The sequence below is a fragment of the Astyanax mexicanus genome, chromosome 13 (genome assembly GCF_023375975.1).
Source record: "Astyanax mexicanus isolate ESR-SI-001 chromosome 13, AstMex3_surface, whole genome shotgun sequence".
Lineage (NCBI taxonomy): Eukaryota > Metazoa > Chordata > Actinopteri > Characiformes > Acestrorhamphidae > Astyanax > Astyanax mexicanus.
In genome coordinates this window covers 17116991-17130709 of record NC_064420.1, presented here as the reverse complement: position 1 = coordinate 17130709, position 13719 = coordinate 17116991, and the positions used below count along the sequence as shown (strand labels likewise).

The following is a 13719-nucleotide window of genomic DNA, read 5'->3' as shown; positions in this document are numbered from 1 at the left end:
GTCTGTTATAAAAAATACTGCATATCTAAAAAGATCAAATAAATACCATTTTTTCATAAGAGATATCCAGTGAATTCTATCATTTATAAATGTATGGTCACTGATAACTCATTTTGTGGATATGTTATATGTTGACGAAACACTTGAGCACTTATTTTTCCAGTGCAATGCAACTAAAAGATTCTAGTTAGAATTGGCCTCACTTCTTTTTTCCCCCTTGAATGTTGTCTACTTTTTTACACTTAAAGATATAATCTGTTATTATAACAATACATCAAATAAACCTTTAAAATATATTGTAAACTTTTACATTCTACGCACGAAATGTTTTATTTACAAACAAAAAATTTCTGACAAAATACTAATTCTTCCCATTTTTTTAATTGAATTTAATTCACTTCTCAATTATTTAAGTAGCATTAACACAAAGCAAAATAGAAAATTCTTCTGTTATTATGATCTGTTTTATAATGATGAGTAGTCGTATGTTGATTAGCCTTCCTCAATTATTGTACTATTGGTTTTATTTGCAGTTGTGTTATTTATGTTCTATGTTGGTTAATTCCTTGTTCTGGAGTATGTTGTTTTGATATGTACCTACCAAAACATGCTGGAAATTAAGTCTTTGTCTGACGTTATTTGTATACTTGAAATTGTAGAGTTGTAATTGTATTCACAAATGTAAGTAATCTGTATGTATCTGTGTGTAATGTGAACGAATCTGTCCCTGAAACATCTCACATGCACACACTGATATGTGTATCAGTGTCAACTTCTTGACAAACAACGAAAAAACTCGTATTAGAGAGACGACTTGTAGCTTAATAAAGGTGAAATGGATGCATTAGCAGCTCAAATGTGGAGCCTCGAGTGATGAGCACACAGCTGGTCTGAAGTACATGCTCAGGTCGAGGAGGTGAAAAAAGGCCAGGCGGTTTGCTTTTGCTGTTTTTGCAGCTATAACTGTAAGCAATAGCAAGAGATGTGTGGGTAGGAGAGAAAAGCACGTAGCGCATGCGTAAAAGCAAAAAGACACATGAATTCCAATTTGTTCGTTCACATTCATTTCGCATGTCCATGGATCAGATGCGTATCAGATTTGGAACCACATATGGAAGTTGCACGTTTACACAACCATAAATAGATCAGATCTAAGCCACATTGACCAAAAAATCAGCTTTGAGTCTGGTGATGGTAATGTGTAGCTTTACTTAAATCAAATATTTTTACGTTAAATCATGTTTTCACTATTTGATTAAACTACACTGCCTGGCCAAAAAAGTCACCACCTGGATTTCACTAAGCAAATGATCTGGGGTTGCTGCAGTTGGTCAGGTCTAGGTTCAGCAACAGTATGTGCTCTAAGAATGAGGTCAGCTAACTACCTGAATATACTGAATATAGACCAGGTTATTCCATCAATGGATTTTTTCTTCCCTGATGGCATGGACATATTCCAAGATGATAATGTCAGGATTCATGGGGCTGGAATTGTGAAAGAGTGATTCAGGGAGCATGAGATCATCATTTTCACACATGGATTGTTCACCAGAGTCCAGCCCTTCACCCTATTGAGAATCTTTAGGATGTGCTGGAGAAGGCTTTGCTCAGCGGTCAGACTCTACCAACATCAATGCAAGACCTTGGTGAAAAAATGCAAAGCTGGATTGAATTAAATCTTGTGACATTGCAGATGCTTATTAAAACAATGCCACAGTGAATGCGTGCCGCAATGGAAGCTTAAGGTGGTCCAATGAAATATAAGAGTATGAGAATTTTTTTGGTGCCAACTGTGTAAAAGGCTGTGTATAAAGGTTTTGTCATTCTTTCTTCTGCTTGCCTCTTGAGTCTCCTGGTAGAATTCAGGTTCCATGGCCACAGGTTGATAAATCCGAGCCCTAGGGATGCAGACTGTTTTAACAAACATTAGTGAAAGAATGGGTCGCTCTCAGGAGCTCAGTGAATTCCAGCATGTTACCGTGATAGGATTCCATCTGTGCAACAAGTCCAAGTCATGACTAGTTTTAATCAACTAGTCAATTGTTAGTGGTAAAATTAAAATGTGTATGGGTTAAGGAACAACAGCAACTCAGCCACAATGTGGAAGATCACATAAAATGGCTTAATCGCAACCCAATAGAAAATCTTTAGAATTGATAAGAGTGGAGTCTGACTTTACAAATGTACTTCAGCAAGAAGGGCCAAAAATTCCCATAAGCTCACTCCTAAACCTTGTGGAAAGCCTTCCCAGAAGAGTCTAAGCTGTTATAGCTGCAAAGGATGGGCTGACATATTAAACTCTACTAATTAGGAATGGGATGTCATTCCAGTTCATATATTAAGTTACATAAAATAGTCATGCACTTTCTAACATAAAGTTACTTACTGTGAGCAAATTCAAGCTAGCACAAATCTGAAATTAGAAATATAAAATACTTATTCTGAAATCTGGAAATTATTGCAATTTCATACATTTCTTCTAACAGTAAGGATGTTATTTTTACTGTGTTGAAATGATAGGCTAAAACTAGGTAAAATAAGCATTAAAATCCAGAGTTCCCTCCCAAAAGATTATATGAGCTACATAAAATGATGTCAGAACCTGCCACATAGTGTCTCAGGAAAACAAAAAGTATAAAATGTGTACAATTATTTTCAAGGCTAGACTGAATTATGTTTTGCTTTCATAATGTGTTATTATTTCAGAAATAATTTAAGAAGTTACATTTTTTAATATTTCAACAATCAGTACTGCAAAAGACAGAATTGTTGACATGGCTAATCATGGTCTGTTTTTACACATGCACAGATGGAGAAATCTGAGAATCCTCTGGTTTAAAGTATACATACACTTAGAAATCGTCTTAGAAAATCTGAGTATGCTGTATACATACATACTTAAAATAATCAGACAACTACTTTCACTGTCATCACTCCTCAAGGATATTAAGAGTGTATCCAGTCTCTACTGTCCACAGAAAACTTTTCACAAGATTTAGAGGATTGATGTGAGTCTCATTGCATTCAGTGACCCGAATATTATAAGTGAGGCCAGGATGTTGGATGATCACCACCCCAACACATCCCTCCCAAAAGTACCGGACAGAGATCCATCAATTTAGAGAACACAGTTTCATTGCTCTACACCTTTCAGCTTGGGGACTTTATACCCCTCTAACCTATACATGGGTAAAGGCATGGTGCTTATTGCTTATCTGCTCCAGATCTGTAATCTGTAAGCAGTTCTCCTCTACTGGGACTACACAAGCTGTGCATGTATTTATTTGTATGTGTCAGCAATAGGCAAACTTTAGGTAACTAAATAATAAATGCATTCATTATAAGGGCCGTCCACAAACATTCGGACACACAATGTGTTTGTAACACAAAATAACAAAAATCTAATGTAGACTGGCACAATTGTTTTTATCTTTACTGAGACTTTGATTATTAATTACTTGGTGAAATGGTCATGTGATGCCACCACCTGGTCATATTTATTAGGACACATTACAAAATTGAAAATTCTCCAATTTCTGCTTTTAACATAAATGTGTTTACATACCTACAGTATTTTTACATTTACACAAAGTGATATATTTAGTGAATAATCACTGTACCCCTGCATAATATAATGTAAAAAAAAAAAAAACTTAAACATCTTAAACAAAGATGACCTTCTTTAGTTCCCCACTAGGGGCATCCTTATATTTTTTATAGATCATATTCTATTTTGTCCGTGTCTAATTTTGAAATCAACTAAATATTTAACCACAAACTTTAACACTGGTTGTGGGAGAGGTCCAAAGACTCCTGAGCTGTTTAAAAGTTAAACAAATTCTGCAGTTAAGCAATTAAAGGGCCATTTCCCCCCTCTGTATTTTGTAAATATTAACACTCACTTGTTCCAAATAACCTTTCCAAATTAAGGGATTTCAGCATGGCTTTACAATGCAGCCCCCACTTGTCCTTTACACAACAAATATCCCATAATAAAGTACGCAGGTCTACCAAAGGCTGTATCAGTTAGAAATCCCATGAGATTTTACGCCAGAGTGCATTTACATGCACTTTATAATCCAATTACTGAATCATAATCACAGATTTTTAGGAATAGAACCAACTCATTACACTAACCATTTGAACCCCAGCCTATTTTGTTGTTTTTTCTCCATCTCTTCTTTGTCAGATATAACAGTTATGTTAGGAGACAGCCATATGTTATTATTTTTCTTTATACCAGAAGACATTAAGCTTCTTAAAAATGTGATTTGAGATGTAAATACTTTTAGAATTTGTAAATCTTCATGGACTTGATCCATGTTTTGAACAAAATGTTACCCAGCACCTGTTCATTTTTTACTTCAAATCAATTCACAGTTTTCTTTTCAGTGATAGTTTGAATGTATATTAGTTAAAATTTTGATGATTCAGTTCATTACATGGCTTATTCATTTGAGAGAATGCATGAGCAGCACCAGGCGGATTTATTTTGTTCTTAATATTTCCACCTCTAGGATGCAGATTGGTAAGACCTTGGCGGTTATAGCAGGCTAAGAGTGAGTAATTGGTGAATATGGCCAATATTCCTACCTAATTAATGTGAATTAATACACTGGAAATGTATATCAGCTGCTTATAACAAAAGAATAAAGCATTTATATACAAAGGTAAGCCTATTCTTTAGGTGTATTTCAAGTCTACATTTATTCTTTTTTGCTATTTATTTATTATTTTTTCACTGTCACAATGTATGAATCACATTATTGAATTGCTGCATTCCTGAGTAATTAAGCTGTATAAACACGCTATTTTTGACACAATCAGTGCATCAGTGGGGTTCTAAGGGTTAAGTCAGGTAATCAGATGATGGGAAATACTCTACACGAGACAGCACAGATTTTTGCTTTGCAAGAAGACAATACATAGAGTAAGATATGACGTAAAACATGTAAAATCCAGAAATTTAATACCTGTGCTAAAAACTAAAAGATTTAGACCATAGCTTACTTAACACCTACTACTTTTTAATTTTGAATACAATTTAGATAAACAAAATAAAGCTAACCTGTCTCAAACTAAATCATCAGCAGACTCTTAAAATAAGAACAAAAACACAATACAGTTTTTCACTTTTATTTTACAAAGAAACTCCAGACGTCCATGTTTGCAGTTAGATGTTCCTGTGGAAAGATATGCCAAGTTATTAATAAACAAAGATTTGCTGTTTGTATTTTTTTTTTAAGACATTTCATATCTTGACCAATCACTTAAATCTCAAATCATACAAATTATCTGCAGAAATTCAATGAAAACAATACAGCGATAGTTCCAGATTAAAAGGGATTGTCCATTTAAAATCAAAGTCTAATCAAGGCTGATTGTTACCAAAACTTTGCTAACGCAAAATACGGAGCATAAATCAAAGATACAATGTCCTCAGCTCTCCTGCACAAAGTGGCAAGTACCATCAGCACCAGCATAATTACAACATACCCTTACACACAGGTAAACATCTGTCTACTTACTTTGACACAATACCATCAGTCTTTGCAAGCCTCAGAAGAGAATCATCAGCCTCACCCTGTGGAAGACAAATAGCAAATTATTACTACTGAGTAATTATAAATGGTTAACAAAACATTGTTGCTCTTGGTTCAAACTTGCTGGCTTTCCGCCCCCATTTCTTACATTAATATCTGCCCTTACTAGTTACACAACAAAGTAAGTCATTGGAAGTGACTTTTTTCTGGATGTCTATTTATCAGTTTCACACAATTTTCCACCAACAACCCACCAGTTAAGGCGAAGTTATACTTCTACATGAAGTCTGCACGTGGTCTCAGTGTAGCCTGTGCGAGCGCCCTATGCAGCTGCCTGGGTTTTTACTTCTTTATACTTGTTAACCTGCTTCACCCTTAAGTTTAAACCAGGGCGGCAGGTATGTGTGAGCGACTCAGTGGACCAATTACAGCTGCTGCGGTCCATGCCACATAGTTACATTTCTAGGGAGATGTGCATCGGGCTACTGCTATGCCTCAAGTCAAGATGAGTTTCTCAGCTGCATTACAGGTTAACAGGACCATCAAGCAACATCAAACGTGACATCAAAACAATCTGAAATCTTGTTCAATCTTGTAACAAAGAATATTAATTAAGAAAGCAATCAGACCTATAGAGCACAGTCATTGCAACCAGACATCACAGCACAGTGTTTAAGTCTTTACCGATGCTTAAAGAGCATCTAAACATATGCTAAAACTTACCATTCTGCGAATGGCACCACAGATGGCATAGGTCTTGAACTGCCCATTGAACCTGCCTGTAACCTTGTCAACCTGAGTTTTAAAAACAAAAAGAAACCATCAGAATTGGACAATCTTGATGTGTACAAAGGCTTTTAACACATGACTGATTATTAAACTAAACATTAACGGTGTTAATGTATGTTTGTACAATACATGCATTAGTAAGAACAATAAAAACCATAAAATTCTAGGTTTACAATAACTATCCGATGATCAGGCATAAGTACTATTTAACTATTAGTTATTAAATTAAAATAACTGTATTAAACACAAATATGATGGGTAAACCACTGCCGTACCTCAGCAATGTTAATCTGGATAGAGGCATGGTCTTTAGCTGCAATGATTCTGTTGCTAGCAGAGCTGTAGGAAAGAAAAGTACATTTTAACAAGTGCAAATTTAAGATGCTAAAGTTTCATCGCATTGTGCACAGTAAACAATCAGTTAGACTAAACAATAAAATTCTTACTTTGCTAATCCTTCACTTGCACACGCTTTTAAGATATAAAACTGAGTTAAAGAGAGGAACTTAAGTTGGACAAAAACAAAAGTAAACATAAGTTGAAGAAAACTACACATAAGAAGAATCAAATGTAGCTTATTACTGCTTTTATTTAGTTTTGTAAAGAGTAACGTGACAATACTAACACTACTAGAGAAAAAACATTAAACATTGCTTAAAATGTAATGTTACAAGTACAAAATATTGCATGAATGTAAACTGCACAAATTTTCTTAAACAAAAAAATGCTTTTCATTAAAATAGCAAAACAACTTCAGAACCGTGCATTCAAGAGTACCCTAACAATACAGATTTTATTATGTGTACAATTTAAAATACTGTATGAATTGAAGCCTGTAGTACAATGTAAAGCCAAACCCATGTATATGTTTTGAGACATAGAAATTATGAAAGGTGTATGACACCTGGGACTTTGAAAGGCTGAGACAACTAAATTAACAACGGTACACTAAGCGAAATATTAATAAAATATTAAATAAAAGTACAATAAACCATCTTACCATTTGCGGGGGACATACATGTCCACGAATTCACCAGCGTCGTTCTGCATATTGACGGTTTTTAGATGCCGTTAGGGCTTTTTACAGCTGAAAAGACACAAACAAGAAGACTGTTAGCTATATACTTTCTGAAGATTAACATTAGCAGGTGAAGCAATTAGTTACTTAATATTCACCACTATCATTCAACACTAGTTCGTTAGGGAACACAAACTACTGTTTAAAAAAAAGGCATTACAGCATTTCTATCAGACACATGGCCGTAAACACCCGCCTCCCTGCGCTTTGATAACCACCACTACACTCACCACCGGGTATATTTTAAGTTAAACCCGCTGAGACATGTACAGACTCTCCGTGTTTTAGTGTAATAGCCCCGGTATCGGGTATGAACACGCAGCGCTGAGCTCCACACTAACAGCCTATAGAGCAGCCCGGGCCCGGAGCGCGTGTCCGCGCAGCGCTGCGGCTCAGAGCCGCTGTTTATAAAGATTAGTAACATTTTTCCGCTTTATTCTCACACCAACACCGACCAGAACCATCCACTCACACACAGCGGACCCGCCCGAGCCCCGCGGAACAGACTAACACCACATTTAAACGGTTTAACTGAAGAGCGCCTTCAACACATACCTCGCTGCACAAATGGCTGACCCGAAAAGGAAGAGCTGAGGAGAAGGAGGAAGTGACATACAAACAGAGCTAGTACAATTACAAAATAAAAGACCTTTATTTTTATTACATGTTTTTTTTTAATGTAGAGCTTTTTCAACTAGCTTTATGGACTATGCTAAGAGTTAAAATTGAGTAAAAAAAAACCCTCAATAAACCCAATTGTCAGACTTAACAATTATACAGAATTTATAGCCTATAGCCTTTATTAATAAGACAAGCTTTATACTACAGCTCTGGAAAAAAGAGAAATTTGATTTTGCTATTTATAGGTATATGTTTGAGTAAAATTAACATTGTTTTATTCTGTAAACTACGAAAACAGTTCTCCCAAATTCCAAAGAAAAATATTGTCATTTAGAGAATTTATTTGCAGAAAATGAGAAATGCCTAAAATAACAAAAAAAGATGCAGAACTTGATGCAGAAGAAAACAAGTATTCATAAAGTTTTAAGAGTTCAGAAATCAATATTTGGTGGAATAACCCTGGTTTTATAACTTTATGCCACTCCTGGTGCAAAAATTCAAGCAGCTTGGTCTGATGGCTTGTGATAATCCATATTCCTCTTGATTATATTTTCAATTTTCAGAGGTTTTCAATTTGGTAAATTCAAAGAAACTCATAATTTTTAAGTGGTCTTATATATTTTTTCAGAGCTGTAAGCTATTAAAAAGGCCTAGGTCACATTTTATTTTGACTGATCAACTGAGGATGTAGATTTTTTTTTGCCAGTCTGACTCCCCTTCACTCCGTCTCCCTATTCTGATTCCACTTTCATTCCTTCTCTCTGTTCTGATTCCCCTTTTACTCCTTCTCCCTGTTACAATTCCCCTTTTACTCCTTCTCCCTGTTCCAATTCCCCTTTTACTCCTTCTCCCTGTTCCAATTCCCCTTTCGCTTCTTCTCTCTGTTCTGATTCCCCGTTTACTCCTTCTCTCTGTTCCAATTCCCCTTTCGCTCATTTCTCTCTGTTCTGATTCCCCTTTTACTCCTTCTCCCTGTTCCAATTCCCCTTTTACTCCTTCTCCCTGTTCCAATTCCCCTTTCGCTTCTTCTCTCTGTTCTGATTCCCTGTTTACTCCTTCTCTCTGTTCCAATTCCCCTTTCGCTCATTTCTCTCTGTTCTGATTCCCCTTTTACTCCTTCTCCCTGTTCCAAGTCCCCTTTCGCTTCTTCTCTCTGTTCTGATTCCCCTTTTACTCCTTCTCTCTGTTCCAATTCCCCTTTTACTCCTTCTCTCTGTTCTGATTCCCCTTTTACTCCTTCTCCCTGTTCCAATTCCCCTTTCGCTCCCTCTCTCTGTTCTGATTGTACATTTTACTATTTCTCCCTGTTCCAATTACCCTTTCACTCCTTTTCTCTGTTCTGATTCCCCTTTTACTCTTTCTCCCTGTTCCAATTCCACTTTTACTCCTTCTCCCTGTTCTGATTCCCTTTTTACGCCTTCTCCCTTTTCCAATTTCCCATTTTAATCCTTCTCCCTGTTCCAATTCTCCTTTTATTCTTTCTCCCTGTTCCAATTCCCCTTTTATTCTTTCTCCCTGTTCCAATTCCCTTTTGCTCCTTCTCCCTGTTCCAATTCCCCTTTTGCTCCTTCTCCCTGTTCCAATTCCCCTTTCGCTCCTTCTCTCTGTTCTGATTGTACCTTTTTCTCCTTCTCCCTGTTCCAATTCCCCTTTTACTCTTTCTCCCTGTTCCAATTCCCCTTTTACTCCTTCTCCCTGTTCCAATTCCCTTTTGCTCCTTCTCTCTGTTCTGATTGTACATTTTACTCCTTCTCTCTGTTCCAATTCCCCTTTCGCTCTTTCTCCCTGTTCCAATTCCACTTTTGCTCCTTCTCTCTGTTCTGATTGTACCTTTTACTCCTTCTCCCTGTTCCAATTCCCCTTTCGCTCCTTCTCCCTGTTCATATTCCCTTTCACTCCTTCTCTCTGTTCTGATTGTACATTTTACTCCTTCTCTCTGTTCCAATTCCCCTTTCGCTCTTTCTCCCTGTTCCAATTCCACTTTTGCTCCTTCTCTCTGTTCTGATTGTACCTTTTACTCCTTCTCCCTGTTCCAATTCCCCTTTCGCTCCTTCTCCCTGTTCATATTCCCTTTCGCTCCTTTCTCTCTGTTCTGATTCCCTTTTTACTCCTTCTCCCTGTTCCAATTCCCCTTTCGCTCCTTCTCCCTGTTCCAATTCCCTTTCACTCCTTCTCTCTGTTCTGATTCCCCTTTTACTCCTTCTCCCTGTTCCAATTCGCCTTTTACTCCTTCTCCCTGTTCCAATTCCCCTTTTACTCCTTCTCCCTGTTCCAATTCGCCTTTTACTCCTTCTCCCTGTTCCAATTCCCCTTTCGCTCCTTCTCCCTGTTCCAATTCCCCTTTTGCTCCTTCTCCCTGTTCCAATTCCCCTTTTACTCTTTCTCCCTGTTCCAATTCCCCTTTTACTCCTTCTCCCTGTTCCAATTCCCCTTTTGCTCCTTCTCTCTGTTCTGATTGTACATTTTACTCCTTCTCTCTGTTCCAATTCCCCTTTCGCTCCTTCTCCCTGTTCCAATTCCCTTTCACTCCTTCTCTCTGTTCTGATTCCCCTTTTACTCCTTCTCCCTGTTCCAATTCGCCTTTTACTCCTTCTCCCTGTTCCAATTCCCCTTTCGCTCCTTCTCCCTGTTCCAATTCCCCTTTTGCTCCTTCTCCCTGTTCCAATTCCCCTTTCGCTCCTTCTCTCTGTTCTGATTGTACCCTTTTCTCCTTCTCCCTGTTCCAATTCCCCTTTTACTCTTTCTCCCTGTTCCAATTCCCCTTTTACTCCTTCTCCCTGTTCCAATTCCCTTTTGCTCCTTCTCTCTGTTCTGATTGTACCTTTTACTCCTTCTCTCTGTTCCAATTCCCCTTTCGCTCTTTCTCCCTGTTCCAATTCCACTTTTGCTCCTTCTCTCTGTTCTGATTGTACCTTTTACTCCTTCTCCCTGTTCCAATTCCCCTTTCGCTCCTTCTCCCTGTTCATATTCCCCTTTCGCTCCTTTCTCTCTGTTCTGATTCCCTTTTTACTCCTTCTCCCTGTTCCAATTCCCTTTCACTCCTTCTCTCTGTTCTGATTCCCCTTTTACTCCTTCTCCCTGTTCCAATTCGCCTTTTACTCCTTCTCCCTGTTCCAATTCCCCTTTCGCTCCTTCTCCCTGTTCCAATTCCCCTTTCGCTCCTTCTCTCTATTCTGATTGTACCTTTTACTCCTTCTCCCTGTTCCAATACCCCTTTCGCTCCTTCTCTCTGTTCTGATTCCCTTTTTACTCCTTCTCCCTGTTGCAATTTCCCTTTCGCTCCTTCTCCGTGTTCCAAATCCCCTTTCGCTCATTTCTCTCTGTTCTGATTGTACCTTTTACTCCTTCTCCCTGTTCCAATTCCCCGTTCGCTCCTTCTCTCTGTTCTGATTCCCTTTTTACTCCTTCTCTCTGTTCCAATTCCCCTTTCGCTCTTTCCCTCTGTTTTTGATTGAACCTTTTACTCCTTCTCCCTGTTCCAATTCCCCTTTCGCTCCTTCTCTCTGTTTTTGATTGTACCTTTTACTCCTTCTCCCTGTTCCAATTCCCCTTTTGCTCCTTCTCCCTGTTCCAATTCCCCTTTTACTACTTTTCTCTGTTGTAATTCCGATTTTACTCTCTCTCCTAGATCCAGTTGAGTTTAGTAATGCTAACATTATTGCTTTAAAATGTTTGATCAGTAAATAAAAAGATGATCCCAGTTTGGTGAAAATCAATTTTATTTGTATTTTTCTATTGAAAAGAAAATATTGTACAAACATTTTTAATAATATATAGCACACAGTGCATACACTTAATTGTGAGCCATAAATGACCTGTAAATTATAAAATTCAACAAGTAATCTCTATAAGAGAAAAAAAGAATTAATTGAGTGCAAACACATCTAATAGGCCTGCATTTTTTACTGCAACATACTGACATACAGTTTATATTATGTGCATTCATGAAGCATGAACATATAGTAAAGACTCTATAAAAAAATAAATAAAAATAAAATCTCTTAAGTGTTGTCACTTTGCACTGAAATAGATTTTTTAAATCTGTTCTATTTTTTCCTTCTTCTTTTTAAAGTGTAGCATAGGGCATATTTATATGTGCACTGTAAAAAGGGTCATACATTCAATAAAAAAAAGCATTTATGCAATTAAATAAGATTTTGACCAACCCCACTGACTAAATAACACTCAAGCAGTAAAAGCCTTGGTAGTATAGGTAAAGAGTATAGATAACTCAGGTGATACATAGTACATCTTGTTTGCAACATTTTGATTCTCCTTTCACAGTTTGGGAATACCTGACCAAATAACTAAATGACATTACACTGAGTTTAAAATAAATACACTCATAAAAGCTGAATAAACAAATAAACAAAGACATTTAAAATAAGCATCTCAAGCTTTTTCAGCTTTTTGTGCCTATTTTGAATCAAAGAAAGACTGATTAAGAACCTTATTTTTGAATAATCACAATAATAATACTACCTCAAATTAAATAATTCAACTTGCTAAGATTTATTTGTTTCTATTTTAATGCATGTGCACCCAACTACAACTTCATAAGGCACCATCTTGAGTCTGAAAAGGTTTGTTGCAATGCACTTCTCTCTTAAGAAGACAGGAAGCAGAACACGGATTTCCTGGTTTATGGTTTTAGCAGGACATGCCATCTTATTGCACTCAGCTTTCTTGATTCTCTGTGGATACCTCATCTGGTCTTCGTCTTCCCTAAAGCAGAAACATGTAGTTAGAACGGTCACCGTGGATGAGGCAGAAGCAGGATGTAAAAAAGTTCAGCAACCTAACTGCTTAGTTAACTACTTAACTTTAGGGCATTGTATGTCTTGAGAAGGAGAAGAATAACTATTGAAGGGCCATTTAGCCCTAACACTGAATGGGATTGGGCCACAGACTCCCTAAAAAACCTTTTTAGAAAAGTGTCTGATTCTCTCCCCAGTTTGGAAGGCCAAGTACCCCACCCACTGCCCCATCTCTAGTAATTCTCTTGACAGAAGAAGGAGGGTGAGATGGAGCATATGGGTGTTTTGATACATTTGCAGTTAAACTCTACCAGCTACCAATGCAGTATCACTTGCAGTTTTGACACTTCTGCTAGGAGAAGCCTTTGCTAGCCAGCATCACATTAGTAGTGATGTGGGGAGAACACCATCTACCCTGGCCAAGCATGGCCAGTTGTTCTCTCCCTGACTCTAATGGTGGTAATGGTAAGCAGCATGACATTGACAGTGCCATAGTCCCAGTGGGAGCTAATCAATTAGAATTTTTACAGAAAGCTTTGACAAGAGAAAAAGGAAAAAGAAGTGTTAATGAATAGAGAAAAGTGCACTTACTTGTAGACCCAGGGAGAAAGAGACTTTGTCTCAAAGCCATGATTTAATGGTGTGAAGGAGAAATCTGCTGTCATGTTGTTCATCATGTTATCAAAGCACCTTTTGACCTTTTCCTCACTCATGCATTGGAAGCAGCTGTGGATATTGTTATGGTGACAGCTGTAGGCTCCCACGAACAAAGTCAGCATCTACACACACACACACACACACACACACACACACACACACACACACACACACAAAAGAGCTTAATTCCAATTCTTTCCCCAAAGCTGCTATATCAGTAAGCAGTAGTAATCTGAACCAGCGGTGTCCAATCTTATCCGCATAGGGCCGGCAT

At 37.5% G+C, this 13719-nt stretch overlaps 1 protein-coding gene across 2 annotated transcripts; it reads right to left on the bottom strand.

Annotated features, from left to right (window-relative positions):
- Positions 1 to 5120: 5120 nt before the first annotated feature.
- rps21 (ribosomal protein S21) lies at positions 5121 to 8038 on the bottom strand. 2 transcript variants are annotated; one of them, XM_007228975.4, is made up of 6 exons: positions 7966 to 8038; positions 7333 to 7419; positions 6608 to 6671; positions 6267 to 6338; positions 5529 to 5584; positions 5121 to 5183 (listed from the first exon to the last, which is right to left on the bottom strand). In XM_007228975.4, exons 2-6 carry the CDS (start codon positions 7380 to 7382, stop codon positions 5174 to 5176), a joined length of 252 nt encoding a protein of 83 aa, XP_007229037.1. In that variant the 5' UTR covers positions 7383 to 7419; positions 7966 to 8038; the 3' UTR covers positions 5121 to 5173. The 2 variants fall into 2 exon arrangements, with proteins under 2 accessions (XP_007229037.1, XP_022519236.1); XM_022663515.2 differs by having other exon boundaries at positions 7883 to 7975.
- Between the last annotated feature and the right edge of the window lie 5681 nt (positions 8039 to 13719).